The sequence below is a fragment of the Lycorma delicatula genome, chromosome 4, assembly GCF_047948215.1.
Source record: "Lycorma delicatula isolate Av1 chromosome 4, ASM4794821v1, whole genome shotgun sequence".
NCBI lineage: Eukaryota > Metazoa > Arthropoda > Insecta > Hemiptera > Fulgoridae > Lycorma > Lycorma delicatula.
Window position 1 is genome coordinate 216,073,363 of NC_134458.1, and position 27,401 is coordinate 216,100,763.

Consider the following 27,401-nt stretch of genomic DNA (forward strand, 5'->3'; position numbering starts at 1 on the left):
ATGTTAACCTACTTAATCCTCTCAGCAAAGTAATGTCAAAAATTTAAGCACATACTTAGCAAGTAGCATTCGTGTAACCTTCATTTAAATTATAGTTAAACTGTTATTTTTATTACCTATATCACTTACTACTTTACTAATTATATTATTATTTAGGTGGTTGGGTCCTGGAATGATATCATTGACTGATTTGATTGATTGATTTAAGGCTCGCTGGCTGAACATTAAAAATGCCTGCTTGCTAGTAGATGCTACATTTTTATACATATGTTACATAATATATATATTATTATTGTTTTTAGCGCATTTTGAGTGTTAATAGCTCTTTTATACATATTTATTTTTCTATCACTCATTCACTTTTCTCTATCTTCTCTCTCTCTCTCTTTTTCTCTTTCTCACACATACTCATTCTAGATTAAATTTTTGTAAATTTTTCTTGCCTGATCATATAATGTACGTAATAAACATTGCTATTTACCCGATTAATCTGTGTATTATGTATTTTGTGAATTTTCTTGTGTTGTGTAATATGCATACCATACTCCTCTATTGTACTTTTATTTATTAATTTCTTCTTTTTTTTTTTTTTATCGTATTTTTCTCTTTCTTTTGCATTCATACTCTTAATTAGTTATCTATAATTTCCCCATTTTATTAAACCTTTACTGTTTCATATTCTTCTTTTATTTTTTCTTTGATCATTTCTTTTTTTTGGTTTCAGTGAAAATTCGTTTTTTATTTTAGGCATGTAGTTTAACACTTTTTTTTAGTAGTTTTTGACACCATTTTTTTCCAGCGTTGAATAGAGTTATAAAAATTAATATACTGTACAGCTGCTATAATGGCGTGGTGCTCATAAGATAAATCTCAAGGTAATCATTTTATTGTAAAAGCCGATGTGTATTATGTGAACTGGAGCTAAATATTTTTGTTTATAAATATCAATTCATTTGCAAAAAAATGATTGAAGACTAATGTATGAGGTGTGGCTATTTAATAACAAGACCAATGCTGTAAAATATTTTATTTTAAATTTATACATATTTAGTTGTTATTCCCTTTAATATACACCCCTCCTCTATCCCTGCAACGCTCCATGCGAATTTTCCATTGTTCGAAACAGTGCTGAAAGTCGTCTTTTTCTGTGAGCTCTTTCATGATGCGTGCTGCTTTTTCTTTCACAGCTTCAGCTGTCTGAAATCTTGTTCATTTTAATGCAGATTTGACCTTGAGGAACAGATAAAAGTCACATGGTGCCAGGCCAGGTGAATAAGGCGGATGGTCTAACACTAGGGTGTTATACTTGGCTAGAAACATCTTGACAGACAGTGCAGTATGAGCCGGTGCGTTATCCTGATGAAGAATGCATGACTTGTTCTTCCACAATCAGGTGGTTTTTTCTTATTTTTTCATGGAGTTGAGCAAGGACCTTGAATAAAAACAAGAATAGTTAACCGACGTCAATTACCAATTTTTTTCAGTGTTTTTATCCATTTTTATTTTTATTCTGTGGAAGGGTGACCTGAGCGAACATCATCTTCAAGGTGTTTCATCTTGGAAATTCTTAAACCCCTCAAAAACCCATGCATGAGATAAACATTCATTGCCATATACTTTTTTTTAATAAAAGATAAGTTTCAGTAGTGGTTTTTCCAAGTTTCATATGAAATTTCATTACAATTCTTTGCTCTAATAAAAAACTTTAAAACTATAATTTTTTTGGCAAAACAAAAAAAAAACAAATGTTATCCAAATGAAGGCCATGGACAGACTAATATGTCTACAGAAACTGGAATGGCAACAATCAAAAGAGAAGGCTTCATGCTACACAGCTGTTGGTTGTATGAATTTGGCGCATGCGCAGTTCTGTAGCAGCATTAGTCTTGTTATTTAATAGCCCCACATCGTACGACCACCCTCAAATTTTTACTGTTATTATGAAGCATATTTTTAAGTTCTAAGTTATTCCCAAATATAAAATGCAATTATTTTTGGTTAAGAGGTCCCAAGGCTAGATAAATTAGGTTCTGTTACTTATAAAATAGTTACTATGATATTCATATTGAAAGAAAACTATCTGAGGATTTGTATCTTTGGAATCATTAATTTAAAAAGCTGAATTTATATTAAACCTTATTATTTTTGTATCATTCATTTTTGTTTTAAATTTTTTTAAATAAAACTTGGAAAAAGTGGGAAAATAGGGATATTTTGTATGCATAACATTTTATAATTTCTCCATGCTTCTTCAAATAAATTGAATTTAAATAGTTAACACATAAAAGAACAAAGTTTAATATGCAAGAAAATTTAATTTCCTCCATTAAGTGATTAGTGATATACATTTTAGAAGGCAAGAATTTATTCTACAACTCATAATGTTGCAAATTTGTAACATTTAAGTAACATGTAAATAAATGTGTTCTTACTAGTTGTTTTGGTACTTATGTATTAGCTCATTGACCAATAAATTGCAAACTTTTGGGTTTGCAAAAGTTTACATTGGTTGTATTAACAAATGTAAACATTTTACCATTACCATTTTTATAACCATTTATATTTATTTATTTTATAAATATAATTTAACCGAACAACTTATGGTCGCTTCGCTCCCAGAGGTTAAAAATAATAATAAATAAAGTCAATAATTATTGCAATTATTTATTGTTTAAATAATCAAAACATTACTATTAATTACTCAAGGTTAGCGAGCGTAGGGTAATGTTTAATTTATATCTATAATTATAAGTAGCAAATTTTTTGTTACTGTTAGTATCACCTGATATAACCGTTATATTATCATTTATATTTATTTAATAAATATAATGTAACCTAACTTAACTTATGCTCGCTTCGCTCGCCAACCTTGACTAATTAACACAATAATATTTTGAGAATTTATTAATAATAAATTCAGTAATTATTGCAATTGTTTATTATTTAAATAATCAAAACATTACTGTTAATTAGTCAAGATTAGCAAGTGAAGCGAGCGTAATTTAAGTTTCATTAATTTATATCTATAAGTATAAGCAATAATGCTTATATTTTTAATATGTAAAATATGTTAATGATCCTGTAACTTTGAAGTAATTTCAAAGTTATGGGATCATTATGATTATTGTGCTAATTATGATTATGGGCTAACACGTAAGTAAGTACCATTGTTTTTTTATGTTAAACCAGTAATTTTTATTTACAGTAATCTTTGCTGTATACTGATATTAATTTACCTGCAATTTATTAGTTACTTACTATCCTGGACATAGTGTATTAAAATTTAAATAAGTTGTTACTTATTACTAGCATTTCGGTAAATATTTTTGTTTATTAATGCCAATATTTAAAGTTTTATAATATGTAGTCATTTGGTTGACTAGAATATATCAGATTCCACACAGTTCAGCTTAATTGTTAAACTGAATGGAACCAGCAGCTACGATTAATTATTGGATGCCCTCATTCTTTTGTTCCTTTTTTTATTGTCTCTGAAATTTCCAATTTATCTTCTTGTTAAGCCATTTTTTATATATTTCCATTTTGGAGCAATGTAAGAAAAATATTAATATAATTACTGCATTCTTTAGTTATGCTGTCTTCATATAATGTGTATGTGCAAAAATTTTAACTGAGCTGAGTAAACAAATTCTTTACGTGTACTTTGATACAAGTATGGCAGTTAGTAACTCATTCCTGTTTTGAGTATTAAAGATAGGTCCTTAAGTGATTACAAAATTAGGGGTATTATGTAAATTGGAGAACAAGAGTATGCTCAAAAACTTTACTTAAAATCTAAACCTAGATGGACATTCATTTATTAAAAACATTCATCATCAGTTGACACTTGGCAAAAAGTATGCACCCAAAAATAAGTTAATGAAACAAGGAGAAAAAATATTGATAACCATGCAATACTTATGAAACACTATCGGTCATAAAAAGAGTATTTTTAGCAGGATTTCTAGAGTAATAGAAAAAAAATACAAACTTCTGTTATTTTCCTCACCATGGACAGTCTGAACAATTTAAGTGATTTAAGCTAAATTTTCACTTTATATTGACATTGTCCAGAGTGACAACAGTTTGTATTTTTTACCCTTTTTCTAAAAACTGTGTTAAAAGTATTATTTATGTAGTGTATAATGTTAAACTAAAGTACCATTTGTTTTTAACATTTATTATTGTTATTAATCATTTGTTAGTTTTTTTTGTATATTCCTTTTTCTACAGTGTCTTCTGATTGCAATTATTTAACAGTCAAAATTACCATCTACGTTTTGATTTAATTAAAATCTTTTGTAAATGATTTTTCAATATGGTATTTTTTCTAGTTTTTTCAATAACTGTTTAGCACAGATATTTAGTTCTTGTATCAGGATAAAAAAAAGTAATAATATGATACCTGTACAATACGTTTAGAGTGAAATTAAAAAAAAAAATTACACGCTTTAAAAGAAAAAAAATTGATCTATTAACAGACTTTTACTATACAGTAGCAAGTGCTAGTTTCACAAATATCAAATATATCGCTCTAAATAATATGACCCTTTTTTTTTTTTTTAAGTGTTAAGATATGTGACATCCTGGTAAACCTAGTCCACAGTTTTATTTATATTTTTTAATTCTGGTCTTTAAAAAGATTATGCAAAATCATGCAAACATAAAATACATTATACTTAATGTTTTTGTGAGATTAATAGTATTTTAACTGGAAATATTTTTATTTATTAGGTAACAGAAACTAACAAAAATTACTGTTTAATTGGAGAAACAGTATATGAAAGTTTTTTTTTTTTTAATTTATAAAGTTTCTTACCATTTCAAAACAACATAGGTTTCTTTTGTGTTATGAATTGAGAACTCGACTAATGATTCATTGAACAGAGTTCTCTAATGAAAGGAAAATGAAAAAGAAACTTAGATTTATAATAATTTTCATATAAAAAAGGATATTCTTTCAGAATTTCTCTGCCTAAATTTTTCTATTGATATATACTTGTAATATTGTACAATATCAAAAAGTACCCATAATTTGTATATTTAACGTTAGTTAGATGAAGTTATTGAGCAAAGGTTATATTTGGTTGTGTTATGTTGATTTATGTATTATATACAGTAAATTATCATTATGATTCAAAAATATTATCAACATAATCTAACCAAACATAACCTATGCTTGCTTCGCTCGCTAACCTTGTCTAATAAACATTAAATATACAAATTATACTTTTTAATATTGTACAATATTACAAGTATATATCGTTAAAAAGATAGAAAAATGTATGGGGGGAATTTCTGAAAGAGTACCAAAAAAATATAGCTTTTTTTATAACCTAAGCCTTGGGACTGTAGCCTTAACTACTTTCTTCTCATTGGTCGTGTTGTTAATTTATTTGCGATCTTATTGATTCCAATCGTCGGTTAAAAACTCAAATATCGTTTTGGAATAAACATAATGTAGGTTAAATTTTTTTTTATAAAAAATTCCGTTTGAAATCATAAACGTATTAATATGTTAATATGAAGTTGAAGTAGTATCAATGTGAACAAATGTTCATAAAAAAAATTAAATAGGGTGCCCCTAGTACATAACTTGGTACTTTGAACTATATCCTTTATTGTTCAAAATTTATTTATTTAATAAATGACATGCTTAAAGAAAAAGTGATATTTTATAGACCTGAAAAAGATTGTCAGGATGTTTTTTGTTAATATTTCTTTACAGTCTAGTTTTTTTACAACCACAAAAGAAAGGCTTTCTAGTTCTAACTTGTGAGTTTATGTATAAAGATATTATATATAGCTTGTTTTCATTCATTTTTCTTCTTTGTTATTTCTATTAAGTGCCACTTATTTATTTGTTTTGTTTTTTGTTTTAAATTTTTATTTTTAGTGTATCACTGCTTTTCTGGAAATAAAAATTATTATTTTCTTATTTGTTGAGTATTGATAATATTTTTATTGTTTAATATATACAGTATTTATTTTTTAAACTTGTTATAAAATTGGTATCTAGTAATTAATCAGGGATATATTCTAACAACATCCGTTGTTATTATTTAACTGATCGTTCATTTGAGTGAATTTTCTCTGTAATGGGATCTTTGAATTAAAGTATAGTATAACGTTAAATTGGTTATGCAAGAATCCATTAACGTTTTTAGTTGGTGTGTGTGTGTGTGTGTGATATATGCTATCACATGTGCACACATCATATGTAAAATTAAAACTGAATTTGAATTTCCAACAACTTCACATATCATCTTTTTTGCTCCTTTTCTGCTTTACTGTTACGTATATTTTAATCTAGAGGATCTTATTTCATTGAAGATTCACTCATTGATAAAATTGAATAATGACTACGGTTAATATTTATATAAGTAATTAATATTTTTAAATAAATTATTTTGATGGATAATGATAAACCATTAGTTTTAGTTTAGAATTTTTTTTCAATAGCTAATTTTGATAGTTCAATTATTATTGGTTTCTCCCTTTTATTAATTTTTAAATACCAAAGTTAATTGATTGTTACATATTAAAGTCAGTGATATTGCATAAGGTAAGAGATAAAGGATAAGTCTCGTAGGTTTATCTCAATAAGGATCATAAGAGTTAAATATATCTATAAAGTGTGTGTTTGTCCAGAAAAACTGAAGGAAAATGGGTTATGAAAAAAATTTGTTTTTGAAAACAGTTGTTTCATCCCTTCAAACAATATTATGATACAACTCAGAAATGATTGAATTTGGCATCTTTTCTTTGATGAAGATGTAAACAAATGATGAGAAGTGTGATAAAAATACCTGACATTTTTTAAATCCATACCATTGTATTCATAAATTCTGACATTTCTTATTATATGGAATTTAGTCTTTGTTTATATTTTTTTTGTAAAATTTCTCATCACTAGTTGCCATCTTGTTATAAAATATTGAATGGAAGCTATTCAGTTGTGTCATTACTTTTGACTGCAATGAAGTGATTTTCATTCGTTTTATACATGTCTGACAGTACGTGAAAGATATGCAGTTATACATGAATTTATTTTGTAAGTAAATTGTATTAAAGTCATGAATTTGTTAATTTAACATTATTCAAGCTATATTGACATCAGTATATTGATTTTACTTTTTGAATTGACATTAGTACTATCATATTTGTTCCTAAATGTACATGTTTCTTATGTTTTATAAATTTAAGGCATTATTTACATAATTGGTTAAATAATGGTATTATCCTTTTTTTTATAAGAATTAATTATTTATGTTTATTGGTAGTTATTTGTGAAGTAATTAATTTTGTGCTGATATTATTTGACATTCCTTTGCTGATATGTCATCATCCAGAATGATAATCATTATCTATTTCACTCGCTATATCTCTCTCTCACTCTCCTAGCTCTAAAATATGCTGAGTTGTTCCTCCTTCTCTGCTGATCCCACAATCACGATTGAATCAAATCATTGAAATAATACATCAGTTAGAATGTGTGAGGTAAGATGGTCTAATCTAAGATGCTTATTAGTATTATTTTTTGTATTATTGATTAGTATTCTGTTTTTTAATTTATTTATAAAACTGTAACTGTATTGTATTATGACTTTTAAGACTATTAATTGGTAAAGATATTTTTGTTTTTTAATTTATTTATAAAACTGTAACTGTATTATGACTTTTAAGACCTTTAATTGGTAAAGATATTTTCTAGATGTCAGTAGTATTACTTCCTGTAATTTAAATTAAAAAAAATCCCTTCTGGCATGCCAAAAGTAATTAAAATTTACTCATACGACAGTGATTACATATGAGAAAATTTTCACACGTTTAGCATATGACAAGTCCCATCTTACAGTTCCAGCAACATTTTGGTCATCCCTTGCTGTAAGGGTTGGTCAAATGAAAAATTGTTTAAGCAAAAGTTTTAGGTAATGTTTAGAGGACTAACGACCACTTTAAACAGATTCGATACTGTGCCTATTAAGGGAAGTATGATTTTTTTGTCTTCAAAACCACATTTTTTCCACCTTTGAGTCAATGGTTGGTGATATAAAAAACTTTACTTATATCAGTTTAAGGCCCTTATCCAAAGAATAGCAGGAACTTTAAACGAATTCAATATTTTACTTAATAAGAAAATTATAACGATATTTTGTTTGTTCAAAAAAGTTCCCCATTTCCACCCCCATGGTTCAATTTTACTCATTAACAAACTCGACTGAGATTTTGGGTAATTTTGTGATTGTGGGAGATTTTGTGTCAATTTGAAAGTGATTGGTACAAAACTACAACAGTTATCATATCCACAAGAAAGTGAAATATATATATATATATAAACATTTGAACTATAAGGGATGTGAAATATAAGATATGTCAAAATTTTCTCGAAGTAGAATCATGGTACTATTACAATAGGCAGCTTTTTTTTATGAAATCTACCTAAAAGAATGGTAAAGTTGCAATTTCTGAGATTTTTTTTGGCTCAGGCTTTGTCATTTTTTTTATTCTTTTTGGTAGCATCATGAATCGTGATTATAATCAGGGATCTTTGATAAAAAAAAGAAAAATTAAATTGTCTGTTGTATTTCTTCATCAATCCAAATGTATTACTGAACATTAGCATACCAATCCCCTTCAAAAGTGTTGGTTTTTAGACGTGTTTTGATGGTTAAACCTGTAATTCAGATGTCTTTAAAGTTAACATCATTAGTACTTTAACAAAAATTCCATCAACACTAACTGTTAGCCATTGATTTTGGCTATCATTTAGAACAGAATATCATAATTAATAATGTGCAAAGATAAACAGCAGTACATTTTAAGAAAAACTGAAAATGTTTTACCTGTGGAATAATATGTGGTTTTATTTTTAATTTACATGTGATAAAAAATGCAGTTTTGAAAAATAATTTATAAGTATAATTCAAAATTTTCCTTCAATCTTTAACATTTTTTCTGCATATGCTGAAAGTTAATAAGTTCAAGATTCTTTTATTTTTGTGTAATAAAAAATGCATTTACAAAATTGAATTATTATTTTATATATTGATAATCCGCTTTTAACAGAAGTGGTTTGTTTTGACAAAAAAATTTAAACTGTATGAAAAGTAATACTGTCAATAATACTTTCAGAATTGAAATATAATAGTATGATTAAATATTTATTATTATCATAAAATTAGGTTATTTTTAGAAAGGGCATGATATTTTTTCTTCATCAGTATTAAGTCAAGGAAAACATATTTAACAAAATGTAATTCATGTACAAAATAATTATTAAAACATTTTGGATAGGTATTAAAGATTAAAATAGCATTTCTCTCTCAAATTCAGAAAATGTACTATTAAATTTGAATTGAATAATTGCACACAGTTAATAGATGTGAACTAAGTTGCAATCAGATTTTTTTGATGGGCATGTTCTGTGCTCTTGACATTCTATGAAATGTTTCTATTTTTTTATTATGCCTATTTGCTCCAGACTTGGAAATAAAGGATGAATGTTTTGCATCTTGCAGGAAGAATCTATTTAATTTTTTTGTATTTTTTCTGCATACTGAAATTTATTGTATTAATTGGAGAGCTCCCTAGAGCATGGTACCTGGTGTAATCACACATAGTTTACTTTTTGTAATGCTGCTGGTCTTATTGTATATTTTTTTACACCTAATAAATGTTACTAAATTACTTATACTTAAAAGTCATTTTACATTTCACAGTTTGAAATATTGTTTTATAGAATTAGCAAGAATATATATTTATTTTCTGATTATAAGCGCTAATTTCTTTGATTTTTCTTAGAATTAATTTTTATCAAAAAACTAGTTTTATTAACAAATTTATTTATTATCATTGATTTTTAGTACAGATAAAATTTTAAATATCAAAGAAACAAGGAGGTTTTTCTGTGTTATCATCCCCCCCTCTCTGGGGATATCTTCTGTAACTGGAATTATATTTCATAATAAATGGAGGTTTTTCAGCATTCCAAATTCAGCTGTTTTGGCTATTTATGGAGTCATTCAAAAGGAACTATATATCCTCCGCTGTAGAAAATTAGTTTATAGAAAATGTCTCCCTTAATGTGCATAGTTATGAAATCAATGGTCATTTGCTAACTGCTTCCTTTTTTGTTTGGCCTAAAAGGTTGATGCATAGGTTGAATTTCATATGGTAGGATGTTTTAATAGTATTATGGTATGATGAATGAAGTTCTTGGTTCACCAATTTCAGCTTAGCATCTTCTTTATTTCATGGTGAACTGGATATCACTTAATTTTTCTATATCCAATGAATTATGAATCTGTTATTATTAATCGGATTTGCCTTTCAAATATTTCATTATATTCTAATTAAGAATACTTTCTTGATAGACTTTCTTGAGTAGACAAGATTAAAATTACAGGTCATATCATAAAATTCACCTCAAATATAAAAACACTTCCCTCCTGTCAATAAATCATCTTAATTCTAGGAGCACATTGAAAACACTGATTGTGTTTTTATGCCTATTAGGACAAGTCTACTGTATTGTACAAGTCCATTCCACTGATTGATATTCATGAAAATATTCATATTTTGTGGAATATCAATGGATTGTGTTTTATACTGTGAATATTTATAAAACATTAGCCATAATTTTTATTGTGTATTTTAGCCACTGGATGAACTTTTAAACAGTCCTGCTGAAACTGTTAGTTTTGTTACTACTGCTGAATGTCCTAGTTAAAATCTGATATCAGACGACATTATTGTATTAAGAACAGTAGTTCTGATCAATGGCATACTTCCCATTAAGTCGCTGATCTGATTAAGAAACAAATAAGAGATATGTAAAAACCAAAAAAAAACAAAAATAAAAAACATGGAAGTTTTTATGGTAACATTATTACGGTTTTTTTCATTTTCAGGTTGATTTTAAAATAAATAGAATAAAAGTTTCTGAAGTTTAATGGCTTATAGAAGTTTATATTTATATATTTATCTTGTTTTTCTTACCTAAAACTAAAAATTCTTTTTAGGTTGTGTATATGTATTTTAAAGCAATTTTTAGCTGTATGTGGAAAGTATCTAATTTCTCATTTTTTATCATTAATAATTTAAAAAAATACTTGTTAATTTACATGTAAATTGATTTATCATGGGAGGTGGGACAGAAATTTGAATAAAATATCATGTTTTTAATTATTTTTGAACATATTTTTATAAGCTGGAAATTATGATTATCTATGTTTGCTATAAAAATTGTTTTAATAATATTCTGTTTTAATTCTTGTATTTATTATATTTTTTTCTAGGAAATATTTTATTTTTCTTTTTGTATGTGTACTAATTAACATGTTTCAGATCAAGATATTATTACTTGAAATTTTTTAAAGTATTTTTAATCATTATTAAATACAGTAAATAAATTTATTTTTTATTGTGACTGAGATTGTTTTCATGAAGTTTTTAGCTCATCTTGAAATCATTCTTTTGTCTTTCACTATTTTTTTTATTAATAAAAAAATGAAAGGCATTTCTAGTCATTCAGAATGACATAATGAAATTGCATTTAAATCAATTAAAAAAAGGATTATTGTTAAAAATAATATTTTTTGTGTTTTATTTGATGACAGATGGGCACACCAGTCTGTTTATTTTTTTATTTTACTGCTTATTCACAACAACTTTGCATGTTGCTGCTTATTGGTTTGGTTTCATATAATTTATTTTGCAATTTAACCATTTCTATTAAAGATACAACTTGCATCGTTAGTTGCTTTGTGTGTTGATAAAAAAATCTTCATGAATAACAGAAATTAGATTTATTTTCCTTCTGGAAAATTAAAAAAAAAATTAGGTTACAGTTATATAGTTAAGAGTCCGGTTATATAATTTAATAAAACAGATTTATTTTATTATATTTTACAACAGTTTTTTTAATATGTATTGATTGTTTGATTAAAATTCTGTTTTACTGTGATCAGTTGAGGATCATTAGGCCCTCTTTTCCACTACTACTTACACAATTAACGTAAAAATCAAAATATTAAACAAGAATTATGACATCATTTTTTTTGCTAAATTATTAAAGAAAATGAAAACATAAAGAGAGTAAAAATAAAATATTACTTTTCCTAACTGTAAATTGTAGTAAACTAATGCAAAACCTTTTTTTGCAACCAGAAGAAAATCATTTATCATTTGGTTGGCTGACTGATATAGTTTTTAGCATGCTAGCCTCAAAAGATTGAATTAAATGTCCTGCATCTCTATACTGTAATTTTTACCCTAATCACCCATATACAAACCATAGTTATGGTGTATCCTTAAGAAACAAGAATTGTTTGTTTAGTTTTAATTTTCTTTTTCTTTTATGAATAGTTTTCATAGTGGTGTCAATTTTTATTTACTTGTCTCTAACAAGAAATCGCTTTGTCATTTTTATGAGCTGGTTAGTAACATTTAAAAACAAAAGCCATTTTTCCAAAATTGCTACATCTACTTCGGAACAGTGTTAAACTAATCTCATTATTGTAAGTTTCAGTTTTAATATTTTATTACATAATGATTGTTCTGTTTAGAATGATTTTTTCATGTATTAAGCAAAACTATTTATTGACATTCATTGCATTTCAGTTTATTGAAGGATTATTGGTAAATTAATAAATAATGAATAAACTTTTCTTACCACTATGTGTTACTGCAAAATGGAAAAAAAGTCTAATCATGAGATGCTACCCAAAAGTTCTAAAATTAAGATATAAAAAATAATTAGATTACCTTAAAAATGATTGACTTCCATCCTCATCAAATTAGCCTTCTTTTACATGATTATTATGACACCACTGATTTTTCCACTTGGAGACACTAACACTTTGAAAGTCATCTCTCATTAGGGTGTTCATTTTTCTTGTGATTTGAACTGGGATCCCTTCAGTGATCTTATAATGTTATAACTCTAATTTGATGTTTAGAAACAAGGAAGAAATAGCAAGAGGAGAGGTCTGATGAGTAAGGTGTGGGATGACTGTTGTATTAATAGATGCTAAAACTCTACCCATAGGTGTCGTTTGGTGAATTTCTTGACAATGTATTGCAGTTGTTCTCCTGTGACAAAATTCATTGTCAAACACAATGTTATAAAAGTACAATCTTACAAATTGTTGTGGGTTGTTCAGTATTATAGGTTGTCTTCATGCACTTTTACACATTTGAAATGTGTTGTTAAAGGATGACCAGAACACTTCTTCAGTTGACACTTGTCAGTTTTAAAAGTGCTTCTACAGTCATATGTCTCTTAACTCCCCTTAAGCATTCTCACCAAATGCTTACCTAATCATTACTCATTGCTCTTTATCGTAAAATTCATGATAACATAAACACACTGTTATAAACATCACAAAAGTTTAAAGCACAATTATCACCTCTTGGCTGGCACTAAGAAGAAGTGTGTCTTGCACAATATAGCCCCATACAAGTATAATTTGATTGGTTCGTGTACATAATTCAAATTTCAGTAACTTTGGGTTGCACCATTTTTATATTTGTAGAGATGTATTAATTCCATAAGATATAAACAGACAGCAATGGTGCATTGGGTATTCTAAGTTCCTGTACTATTCAAAAAAAAAAAAGGTTTGTAATTAGGAAAAGCTAATTGAGCAAGCTTTTGGTGGTTTTCTTTAAATACAAAGAGAAAACAAAAATCTTTACATTATATTTTTGAAAATATTACATACTATACAGCGTTTCTCAACCTTTCATATTTGCCAATTTTCAATCATAATTTTCATTGCGCCCCCTCATACAATAACAAAGTATACAATAATAATGTATTTTGAGTATTTGGTGCTAAAGCTACACTACAATCTTAATTACAAACCTTACAAATTACCAAGAATAAGTAAATTTATTGATATTTGGCAACACCGACCTGCTGCATTGACAAAACCAGAATTGAGGCCTCACTATACCTCTCTGTCTTACGTCCACCATATCGGACATTCTCACAGCTTCGGCAGATGTTCTGATATGTCTTGAACATTCTGGAACGTCTTAGGAAATGTGTATAAATGCTGCACCTCGTTCAATTCTAGCCAGTTTCAGTTGAGTCAATCCTATCGCTGTCAAATCTATTGTGAATGTGTATGTTGTAATTTGTGTGTTAATTGCAATCCACAGTATTAAACATTCATGGCAGTAGATTTATACAGAATCATGGATAAATTTTTAAGTGGGTACAAGCGATCATGATAGTGAAGCATCAAGTGCACAGAAAAGTGTGGTTCCTAACATAAAATCAAGAAAATATGCTCAAGAATACTTAAATTTTGAGTACTGAAGTAAATGAAGAAGAAAGGGCTCTGTGTGTCATTTGCTCAAAAATTTTAGCAGATGACAGCATAAAACCTAATAAACTTAAACAACATTTGGAAACACATCATAATGATTATGTTAACAAACCCTGAGAATTCTTCAAATTAAAATTATGTGAAAAGCAGATATCATTTTTTAAAAAAAACTTTGTCTGTGAATGAAAAAGCTTTACTTGCCTCTTACAAAGTTTCATATAAAATAGCCAGATTTAAAGCCTCATACCACTAGTGAAGAGCTTATTTTTCCAGCTGCAATTGAGATTGTAGAAACTATGGAGATAATTTTTCCAAACAATTGCACCTCTATTTAATGGTACTGTTGTTGCCAGTGGGCAACAACAGTACCATTAGAATTAGTGATGTAGCTGAATATGTACAGCATCAGCTTTTCGGAAAGTTAACAAATTGTTTTTAATTCAGCTTGGCGAGGCAACAGGTAGCAATACAGATGCTCATTTCATTGCTTATGTTATATTTTGTGATAGTATGTCAGCAGTAGAAGAACTACTTTTCTGCAAACCAATAGAACTCAAAGCAACAGTACTCGCATTATTTGCTATCTTAAATGATTTTATAAATGAGGCAAACATGAAGTGAGAAAATTGCGTCGGAATATACACCGATGGTGCTCGTTCAATGTTTGGAGGATTCCAAAGTATACAAGCACTTGTGAAACAAAAATCTCCACAGTGTGTCTGGACACATTGCATGATCCACAGAGAAGCTCTGGCTTCCAAAGAAATGTGTCGTAGGCTGAATATTGTGCTAACGATGATTTTAACCATAATAAATTATATAAAAATGAAACCACTAAAATCAAGAATCTTTTTTGCATTTTGTAAAGACATGGGTGCAGTACATTCAGCATTACTATTTTATTTTGAGGCAAGATGGTTATCATGTAGAAATTTTTGCAACGTGTTTATGAATTAAGAGATGAAATCGCCATTTTTCTAGAAGATGAAAACCGACTGGAAGCTTAGAAGTTTCAAGATGATTTATTTGAGAATGAGTTGAGCTACTTGTTCAACATGTTTGAGAAATTAAATACCTTGAATCTTCAGCTCCAAGGAGCAAATACACATATGTTGGATATGGACGAGTGATAAAGTTAATGCTTTTTGTAGAAAATTGGAATTGTGGAGCAGAAATTTGAAGAAAAAAAATCTTGAAATGTTTGCAAATGTGGATGAATGTGTTAAAACTTACAAGGCTGAAGAACAACATGTGAGTTGTTTTTGTAACCATTGAAAATCATTTAGCCATGCTGGTAAAGAATTTTAAAAAGTATTTTCTTGTTGATTACAAGTTGGTAGTAAGTTACAAGTGGGTTAGGGATCCATTTCAAAATACTCCTAAAGGGCTTTTAACTGCCGAAGAAGAAATCTTAGACTTCACACCAGGTGGTGAAATCAAAAGATAATTTAGTAATAAATCACTTTGAATTTTGGGCAGGAGTGGATGATGAGTTATCTGCACTAAAAACACAAGTGTATTTCGTATACTATTACCATTTTTGACATCTATCTTTGTAAGACCAGATTTCCTGCGGTGGCTGTTTTGAAGACAAAATATAGATCTTAGCTAAATATAGAAAAAGAACTCAAGCGTCTATTTCTAATATTCAACTTTCCTTCAAAAAACTTTGCTCTACAAGACAGGCCCAAGGGAGTTACTAATAATTATTAATTTAGTATTGATAAGTTAATTATTAATACATTATGCAGCACTGATACAATCCTATATATACGAGTAAGTGTATTATGTCAGTGTCACAGTGTATTTTATTATTTATTATGTCAGATTGTATTTTGTTTTGCTTTCCTTTCAGTAAATTAATAAATTTTTATAATATTTTCTTTTTGATATGCTCGCATCCCCATTTAGTGTTACCAATGCCTGTAGTGAGGATGTGCACCCCATGTTGAGGAACACTGTACTATAGTATCTGCTAATGGGAAAAAATTTTTTATGTACTATTTTGGACTATAATAAGTTTTTTGGAATTTTTTTGATGAATATTATATTTTTTTATAATCTGATGTCTATTTTCTGAGAGGATTTATCTATTTCCTGAATATAATTTTCCTCTCCTTTTATTCTTCCATTATCCCTTTTAGAGGGTATGATAGATTATATCGTGGTTAACCAAATGTTTAGAAATCAACTTGTCGACTGCAAAGCATATCCAGGGGTTGACATTGATATTGACCATAATTTAGTTATAATGAAATGTAGATTGGGGTTTAAAAACCTAAAGAAAAGGTGTCAAATGAATCGGTGGAATTTAGAGAAGCTTGAGGAAGAGGAGGTAAAGAAGATTTTTAAGGGGGGCATTACAAGAGGTCTGAGTAAAAAAGATAAGGTATAAAATTTAGACAAAGAATGGGAGAATATTAAAAAAAAGGAAATACTTAAATCAGCAGAAGTGAACTTTTTTCTTTTCTTGTTTTTTTTTTTGCTCGGCCTCTCAAAGTTAAACCCACATTTAAGTATAAATATAGTTCTGGGAGATGTCATCACCTCAAACTGCCTGGGCAGCAGCCCTGGATCCAACTATGCTGTTCCCAAGGCCCTCACCCTGACAGCTGGCACTCTGTCCTTTTTGCCATGTCTCTAATAAGGAGTCCCCCCCCTACCAGGACTATGGTCTTACAGTGCCTGGCCTCAATCAGGGAACCACAAGAGGATCCTCACTGGGACTGTGGTCTTCTTCCGGTGCTTTGGCTCAAATGAGGAACCCTCGAAGGGATCCCCCATGGGGGTTTCAGTCTGTACTTCCACCTGGCATTTCCGAGAGGAGTCCTTGCCCAATCACTGAAGGTGAGATGCCTGTCCCTCCCAGATGAAGCTGTCCCACACCGGAACCACTGAGTGCGAATGCAACTGCTGCCAAACCTCATGCCGCATAGGTAATATTACAACCCTGGCCTCCAGGGACATGCCCATGCATCTTACAGGAAGGACACCTTCCTGTTATGGCCAGCCTCCCCACAATTAAAACAGTGGCCGCTCCGGTCCGGGCCATCACATGATTTTGCCTGGTGCCCTGAATGCCAGTCGTGGAAGTGGTGATCTACCAAGGACCGCTGCACCATCATGCAGGCTACCCTTCCTATACGGACCCGACCGTCAGTCATCAGCTTGACCGTGAGGATGGATGGTATGGTCACCGTTACCACCTGTTTCGCCCCATAGGCCGGCTCCATGGACAAAATGTTGAGCATCATCCCCTCCCCTGTCACTCGTTGAAGATCATTCACAGATTCTTCTTTGGTCATGAGTGCATACACATCCTTTATAAGGAGTGGACTCATCGACCGCCCCTCTCCGTGAACATCGTGGTGATGCCCTCTACTTTCTCCAAAATCACTGAGTTCTTTGGCCTGCACCCAGATATGGAGGTCCTCCTCTTGACCTCTATGTCCAGAGAGGACCCCAGTCTCCCCTAGCGGCACACTACTTTTGACTTGGCGGTGGAGGTCTGCACATGACCTTCCCTCTGCCTTCACCACGACTGTGGCCATGGCAGATTCCACTGTTCTCTTCTGTGGGAACCCATCTCCCTTCTTTTGATCCACCAATGCACCATCACTGAGATGTACCAGGAGCTTCCTAGCACAGCTCCTGGTGGTGTATTCCACTAAGCAATACAAATATTGACCGACTTGCCTATCGGGCCTGCAGAAATAAACCTCACGGTCCACCGCCACGACTTTGGGGATCGCATTCATATAGTTGTGGATCACCATCCTCACCTTTTGCCAAGTCGACAACAATAACCACCAAGTCAATGAGCACCTGTCCACTCCTGAGGAACCTCATGCTGGCCATCAATGTTGGTCAGCAGTTCAGTGCAGCGGAATAATTTTTTACAAACTCCTGCGAACCAACTGTTAAAAGTCCACCCCGGAGACCCCATGTTCCAGCGCTCGCTGGATACCATCATGCCCAATCATCCACAAAGCACCCTGGCCAGGGACCTCAGGCAGCAACGTCTGTGTATCTTTGTCCATCTGCTGCACTTCATCCCATCACCAGAGGGCCACCTTTCATCTTGGCCCACCACCATAGGCGTCTGCGTGACCTTGCTCTCCTGTGCAAGGAATTCCTACCAGACATCACGAAGACCTTTGTTGCGTGTTGCATGATCAGCCAATTCCTTTGAACACTCCTTAATTTCGATCTTTGTGTTTACATTTGAAGATGCAAGTCACGCCAGTCTATGTATACAGTACAGTACCCCTCCTTTTCATCAACAAGCTGCTCCTTATGGCAGAGCATATCAAGATCCACCTCTATGACCATTATCTCCTTCCTCTCCATCTCCTTTGCCGCTCCTGTAGTTGCAAGCGATTCCTCACTACCAGCCCTCAACATTTTCTCGTCTCCTTTGGGGTGGGGGGAGATGCAGCTGCTGTTTCATCGCTGGTTCGTCTCTTGTTGGTTATCACTCGTGTGGTCACTGGACAACAATGGCAGAAAATTCACCTCATAATTACTGGTGTTTTCACTGTCATCATTAGCAATGGTTGACGTGGTCAACGTAGAGGAAGCAAACTTAGGCAGAACAAAGAAAATTGGTAGAAAACTTCGATATCAAAGTTTATATTGAAGGTCATGGATGACTGTAGAAAGTATAAAAATGCTAGTGATGAAGAAGGTGTAGAAGGCTATTGATAGTTAAGAAATACTATAAACAAGAAGTGTAAATTAGCAAAAGATGAGTGGATTAAATAAAAGTGTTCAGAAGTGGAAAGAGAAATGATTATTGGTAAAATAGATGGAACATACAGGAAAATTAGGTAGAATGTTGTGGTACATAAGTTCAAATCTAATAATGTGTTAAATAACGATGGTACACTGATTTATAATACGAAAGAGAAGGTTGATAAAAGTTTGGGTGGAATATATTGAGGAGTTATATGGAGTAATGAATTAGAAACTGCTGTTATATTGAGGAAGAAGAGGAAGTCTAGGATGAAAAGGGAGATACAGTACTGAGAGATTTGAATGGGTGGAAGGCTCCTGGGATAGATGAGATACCTGCAGAATTACTGTGCAGTGCAGGTGAGAAAGTGATAGATTATACAAACAGGTGTGCAATATTTACGAAAAGGGGAAGTTCTGTCATACTTCAAAAAGAGTGTTATTATTATGATACCAAAGAAAGCCGGAGCAGATAAATGTGAAGAATACAGAACAATTAGCTTAACTGCTTGTGCATAAAAATTTTTAACTAGAATTCTGCCCGAAGAATTGAGAGGAGACTGGAAGAAGCGTTAGGAGAAGACCAATTTGGTTTCAGGAAAAGTATAGGGACAAGGGAAACAATTTTAGTGCTCAGATTAATAATACAAGGAAGATTAAAGAAAAATAAACCAACATACATGGAATTTATAGACTTAGAAAGAGAGTGTACAGTAAGTCAACTTTAGTTGTTTCCTCCCTTTCATCCTTTGAAAGTGTCATTTCTTTCCTTTTTGCATCCACTTCCTTCCACTGGTTTATTTTTACTTTCCTGAAAACTTGCTTTCTGAACCTGTTTAAAACGTGTTCTTTCATTTTTTGTGTCTGTGTTGATTCTAATGTTTTTCATGTTTTTTCTATTTACTGAAACCATGTGGGCTTGGATTTGTAACTTAGCAAGTCAGAGATCCCCTATTTTATTATAATTTAAATATAGCAGAAATTATAATAACTATAATTGAAGAAATAATATTAACATAAAGATTATTAAATTTAAATACAGTGATATATATTTATTATTTTATCTACTACTAAAATGTAAAATATTATTAAATAATATTTCTTACTAGAAGTACCATCATCTTTACCTTGGTTATTAATTACTCATTTTATACGTGTGCAAATATTATAATTTACTATATGAATCCATTCATTTAGTAAATTGTCTAGCATCATTTTCTTGTAATTAGTCTCGTCACATTCATCATCTAGTTCTCTCCTAATTGAGATTCTATTTTTACTCAGGTTTCTTATATATAATATCTTCTCATATTTTGTGCAAAATAATACTACACTTTGAACCAATACTATTCGTGCTAAAGAATTAATTTTAAATTAGATTGGTGTGTTGATATATAATATTCATTGAAAAATTAGATATTCTTTTGAATCTCTTAAGTAGAACATTGATACTGAAACATGTTTAAAGAATGTAAATTACATTTAAAAAATAATTTTATAAGACAAAGTGCCTAGTAAGCTGTGCAAGACAAAGTTGCATTACCATAACTTCATGGCTTCATTGTGAAGTACATTTTTTATTTTCGTACAGTTATAACGGAATACACAGCGTACAATAATTCTTTTTTTTCCGAAAATGTGTTTATTTATTGAAAGTAGAAATGATTAAATGGATTGCCCTTTAAATTATATTGATATTTTCTATATGATAATTTCTTAAAATAAAATATTCCTTGTTGAATGTAGAGAAAACTTATAAAAGTGATGTTTTGTTGTTAGCTACACAAGACATTGGTAATTTAACATTTATGGTCAGGGAAAGAGGGGATGTTCTTCATCTGCTTAGTGGTTCCAGAACTCTTGAATGTCTAAGGTGTATATTGGAGTAGCACAGATTTTTAGCACCAGCCTTCCAGATTGGAGATTGAGAGTTAAAGGCCAGCCTGGCCTTTAATAATGTTCAGCCTGAACATTATCATTTTAACAACTGCTCTTATATATTTTCTTAGCTACCATTCTATAAGAGGTTATCTCTAAAGTAATTGTAAAAAAATTTATTCTGAAAATTATAAATATTTTTTATTTTTCTAAAACTACATACTTCTCCATATAATTGCCACATGGATTAAGACATTTATTGTAGCAATACACCAGCTTCAATATACCCTTGTCGTATTCTTCTGCTGCCAGTCCATTTTGCCACTGATTAACAGCATTTTTAAGTTCAGTTTCACCTGTGAATTGCTTACCACTCATAAATTCTTTCAATTCCCAAACAAATGGTAATAAGAAGGAGCTAAGTATGGTGCGTGATTGTAAATTTCCCATCCAAATATTCTCAGTGAATCACATGTCGGACTCGCAACATGCGGATGTACATTATCGTGCAGCAGGACGTCGCCATCAGCTGCTCACATCGTTGATTTTGAATGATGCGCTGTAACTTAATGTTTCACAGTAGGCTTTTGCATTTATAGTCGTTCCACATGGCATGAAATCAATCAGCAGGATGCCAAACCAATCCCAAAAGACTGTGACTATCAGTTTGCATCCAAATGACTGTGGCTTGACCTTTGTTGGTCTGGTTGGTAATTGAGGATGACGCCATTCACTTGACTGCCGTTTTCTCTCTGGCATGTAATACGAAATCCATGTTTCATAGCCGGTAACAACTGAATTAAGGAACTCGTTACCTTTTTTTGTGTAGCGTATCAAAAATTCAAAAGCTGATCCCATTCAGATTTTTTTTTTGACTTTTTCTTAAGACGTGCAATACCCAAAATGCACAAACCTTTCTGAAGCCTAAATGGTCATGAACAATGTGACCAATAACATCTCTTGAAACTTCAGGAGAAAGAAGGGGCAGGAAGGAAATTGTTGAGTGATGATCTTTTCTGATTTCATCATTGACGTATTTCAACAAGTCCTCGGTGATTATTGGGGGCCTCCCTGAATGTTCTTCATCATGCACATTAATTCAGTTATTTTTAAACCTTTCGCAACATTTTCAAATGTTTCTTTCATTCATTACATTATTACCGTACACAGCAACCTACTGCCTATGAACTTAGAGACAGAGTGCTGTAGCCAGCACTCTGTCTACAGATCCTGAGTTAAGAAAGTTGTACTAGATATGGAAGATCTCTAGAATACTGTTCAAATAAAAATATCTCTCAAATAATAGAATTTGAAAATAAGAGAACATGAGGTAAAAATAAAATTTTCCCAGTGGCCAAAGCTAATTAATTACTTAGTTGCTATAGATCATGGAACTTAAATAATATTGGGTGCGGTTTGCATTTGGTTGAGTGGAATGGATACTGTTACCAACTGAATCAATTTGGTTAACATTATTTTCATTTATTATTCCTTGAAAATATTAAAATAACAACTTCTTTTACTTAATGTACAAATTAAAATTGCTGTTCTTTGTTTATCTAGTCAGTGTAATTAACTGTACATTTGCAAGCTTTTTGTCTTTGCACAGCTTTAGTGGTCACTTTACTTAATGATAATGAATGTATTGTGTGAATCTGTTTTTTTTTTTTTTAATTCTGATTTATTTTACTCTTCCTTATTTTATTAATTATTTATTTTTCCTGTATAATAAGTGTGATATCACAAAGATTTTCCTATAGTAGACCTTAGTGATTATACGTGTAGACAATTTTAGGTTTAATTTATTAAAATATAGTATAGTAGATTTTTATTTGTAGTGTAATCATAATCTATACTTGGTGAATTTTATGAATATTTGGATTATATATATATATGTATATGTGTATGTATTATAATAATAATTATTTATTTAGAATTGATACTATAAATCATGTGCATTGATTCATCATTTTTACAGTAATATTTAAAATACTGTTTACTTAGTGGGTGTACTTTGTTATTTTCTTTATGGTTAATAATTTTAATTAATAATTAATTTTCTTTATTTATTTTTTTTTTTTACTTAGATTTTTCTTCATGTCAGTAAGACAGATACAGCCAATAACACTGATCTTCCATATAAGCAATATAACTATGAGTAATACATGTACAATTAAGAGATGCTTTGTTTTTTCTTTACAGATGAAACATTTTCTCCTAAATTGTAGTGCTTCTCCCAGAAACGTAATTGCTTTGATATGCAAAACAATTTAATGCTGTTAATTATGCTAAGCTATATATACATATAGCTTATATGTTTATACATTTAAAATATACATATATTTCTTTACATAACTATAAAAAAAGAGAAACTTCTGTTATACGATTTTATTTATTGCAGATAGTGTAATTCTTTTACTTATAACAATGAATCAAAAGTTTGAAAATAAATATTACTGTGTGACTTGTTTGTTAATGTAGCCCAAATGTAATTAAGCAAGATGCAGTAATGTCATGTATGCCATTCCATGTATTTTGAACTACCTTTCAAAAAACCAGAGACTGTAGTTTATAAACATAGTTAATTTTTCATTAATAGATTATTTAAATTACCACAAGAAGCAATTAATAAAAAGATTATAATCACACTGAGTAAACATAAAATATAAAATCTTGTTTGTTAGTGTTTACAAATTCTACTTCTAGCCATTTTAAAAACAAAAAAATACTCCAATGTTGACAGAGAAATGTTTTGTTGTAATTGGTTCTTATCACTGTTTATGGATCATTTTTAGAACTTAAGTAGAATTATAGAAATAATTTAAAATCAGTATAATATAGGTTATGTCAGTGAATGTGTGTTATGTTGAATTGATAGGTGGTATCTGTTACAGGATTTGAGGAGTTTGAGAAAAGATGAAATTTTACTTACTGATGTTAATCTGAATGTATTAATATTTTAATCTTTCCGTCGTTTTTTCTCTTAATTTTTTTTCTATATCATTACATGACAGCAATTCCACATCTTTATGAGCTATCTTAGTTCCAATTTATTCAGATCAATTTACTTCTGCTTTAAAAGAGTTGCTTCATTTAAGTTTAAATAATCATAAGTTGTCACATTTTCCATGGTTGAATCACAGTTGTGTTGCTTTTAATGGGAGTCTGGTGTTATTCATTAGCTTATTTAAAGAATTAATTTAAACAGGAAAATGTATTGATAATATGAAGGAAAACTGCTTTTATTAATTTTTTTTGTTCTAGTTTAAGTTTATAAAACTATTCGTGATTTCAATATTCATCAAATTTTGCGTAATATAAATTTAAGTAAGTAAGTCTTTTCTTCAAATTTATTTTGTTATTTGATTACTAAAGAAAAAAATGGTGAACATGTGATTGATTAAAATATTATCGATATCGGTATGCTAAAAGCAGTTTTTCATCATTCGTATATGTAATCTATTTAGTCAGTTTTGTTATTAAATTCTTAATTTTTCTGTTTTGAATTTATTTGTTAATCCAAACTATTTTGTGTTTCATTTTACTGTGAAAAAATTTTTTTAAAGATATTAATTACTCCTTTTTTTGTTTGTCTTTTAAATTTTAATGCAGGTTAATAATGCTACAGCTCGTGTTCAAACAAAGAAACCACCAACATTACCAAACGGTAAGCACTTTTTAAAAATTCTTTTCCTAAAATATTTAAAAAATTTTTTCATTCCATTATACCTATGTCTGTTAATTTTTCCACTACATTTCACCAATTCTTTTAATTATTTTGTATATGTTTGTCACTATAAAGGTTGTTAATTTTGTGTATGTTTCTTCCTTAAAAGAACATCTCTGTTTCTTTATTTTTGTATTTTAACGTGTTGATATGTGTGTTTTTAAAATTGTCAGTATTACATCACTTACTAAATTTCTTGCTGAAAATGCTAATTATATTTTGCTGCAAAACGTAGAAATATATATTTTCATATTATTTGTTTTAAATTATTTTTAAATGTTTCTTACCAGTTTACTTACAAAATTGGAATTGTTTGACAATAGTTCAAAACTGGTCAAGCTGAGATGCCAAATTATAATCTTGTTAATCATTAAAATCTTGAACAAAAAAGTAATAAAAGGAATAACTGACTGTTTTCTAAAATATTTAAAATTGAACTTTTTACTGATGAAGTAAGTTCATCATTAAATTGTTATATATCTCCACTCCATCTTATCGTTAACATAATAATTCTTAAGGGATTATCCATTAGGAAATTTTCTATGTAATATCTTATCAATATTTTGATCATTGAATTTGAACTGAATTGTCACAGTATTCCTGTTTAATATAAACTATAAAACATTCATGGTTAATGTATGTATAAATATTTATTTTTCATTGGTTAATGTGAAGCATTTTTTTTTTGTACTGGACCATGGCTAATTTGTATATGCTACTTATTATAGTATTTTATTTCCCTAACATAGTTTGATGCTTGATACCTCATTGTCTGTAATTTGTTTTTATGCTAATTGTAATGTTCTGTTTTACAACAAACATTCATAGATTTAATAATCAAAGAGAAAAAGAAAATTTCTATTTAGTAATATGAGGTTGATTTTGTTGTTTGCCTTTGATTAATACCTGTAACTATTTATTAGCAGTTTTAGCTGTGAAAATCTGTTTTTCTGAAATATGAATCATAATTTAGATTTGTAAAAATTGAATGAAAATAAACAGTTCGTTCACCAACTGTTATGATTAACAATTATGAACAGTTTTATAAAAATTTCCAATTTATCCGCATTAAATAAAATATGAAAGAAATAAAATATGTTATTAAGGTTTGCATAAGTAAATTTCTTCATTAATTTTTGTATAAACATATTCAAATTTAATTAAGTTTATAAATGAATGTTTTTAGTAGTTAGCTGGATCATCATACTAAAGATTTACAAACTCTCATGTGACTTTTCTGATCCCATCCAGTATGATGATACTGTTGAAGCAGTATGATTTTAACTTCTCCAGTATGCCATGGGTGGACAGTTTTAATACAAATTACTCTCTTTATTTTTCCAAATATTTTCCATGTATTCACTGTAGTTTATATATATTATTGTGGCGTTTCTTTTGTAATAAAAATATATTTTTCTCCTAGTATTTTTTAATTGTTATATATAATTTTTTATTTACTAAATCCATAATATCAGAAGAATATGGATTTTTTTCTTAGAATAAAACTTCCAGAACACAATACCCTTTAGAATCTTTGTAAAGATATGTAAGATGGTTCTGCATATTTTGTATTTAGACTTAATAGATTAATGAAACAAACATCTTTATCAGAACTATTTCCATCACTTCATCATTTGTAAAAATATAGTTCTATTTACAGCATTTAAAAAATCCTCAACAGTTTTTCTTATGAATATGTCACTTTTTGTGAATTTTTTTTGTTGCACTCAATAATGTTACCAAACCTGATGCTTTTAAAAATAAAACAAGATCTTTGTATTGACAACTGTCTGCATGTGCTTTATTTTTTTTTTTACTTTTTCTAATAGTTTTTGTATCCATTTTCTTTGAGTAAAAATATTTATGAAATAATAACCTGTGTTATAAAATAAATAAAAAATCTTATAGTTGTAAAAATTCATAAACATGCCTCTGATAGTATAAACAATGTAGTTGGATGGTTATTTAAGAAATGTTTGAAAAATGCTTATTTAAAACAAAAATCCGTTAAACAGCATGGTATGAAAAGGCATCTAGATGATGCACACTAAATTACACAACAATTTATTTTATAGAATCTACTTTAAATCAAATGTGCAAATAAATGTTTTAAAATAATATTTTCTGTATAATAGAGAATACATCGCATTTGAGGAAATAATTAGCGTATTGTCTTTTTCTTAGAATTTTCAAGAATTATTTTAATTTATTGATAAATGAGTTGCTTTTAAATTTACACTGAATTTGCAGAAACTCTTACAGAGCTAATTATGCCAATTCATCTCAAGTGGAGTTACTGATTATACTGCTTGTTATCAATAGTACCCATCTTCAATATTTATGTAAAACATGTATTTTAAATTACCTAAGTCAATTTTATTATTTGATTACGTACTAAAGGGTTACATTTTTAAAAGGTATTATTTTAAGTTTGTTACCACCAGTAATTCTATGGAGGAAGGAGCATTTAGCTTCTAAAAAAATCTTCTGGAAGAACAATTTCCATGTAATTTTAAGAAAGTTGTTTGTAATTTTTAATAATTTTGAAGTTATTTTTGTATGATTTCTTTTATAGTGACATTCATGATTTTTTTAAAACTGTATATTACACATTTTATTGATAAAACATTCTACCTCTTATTATAATGTTAGTATTATTATTGCTGTGTGTATTGTGCGTAGCATGTATTTTACATTGTTTACATTACTATATGAATATAATT

At 29.5% G+C, this 27,401-nt stretch overlaps 1 protein-coding gene across 13 annotated transcripts in view; it reads left to right on the forward strand.

Annotated features, from left to right (window-relative positions):
• Window positions 1-27,401, forward strand: part of LOC142324279 (RNA binding protein fox-1 homolog 2-like) — a 557,441-nt gene that overhangs the window by 449,128 nt on the left and 80,912 nt on the right. For all 13 annotated transcript variants that reach the window (XR_012756257.1, XR_012756258.1, XM_075365183.1 and 10 more), the window contains one exon: window positions 24,564-24,618. Coding sequence is in view for 11 of the 13 variants with exons in the window: in XM_075365183.1 (XP_075221298.1) it covers window positions 24,564-24,618 (55 nt within the window). In the remaining 2 variants the exon portion in view is untranslated. The remainder of the gene's footprint in view (window positions 1-24,563; window positions 24,619-27,401) is intronic.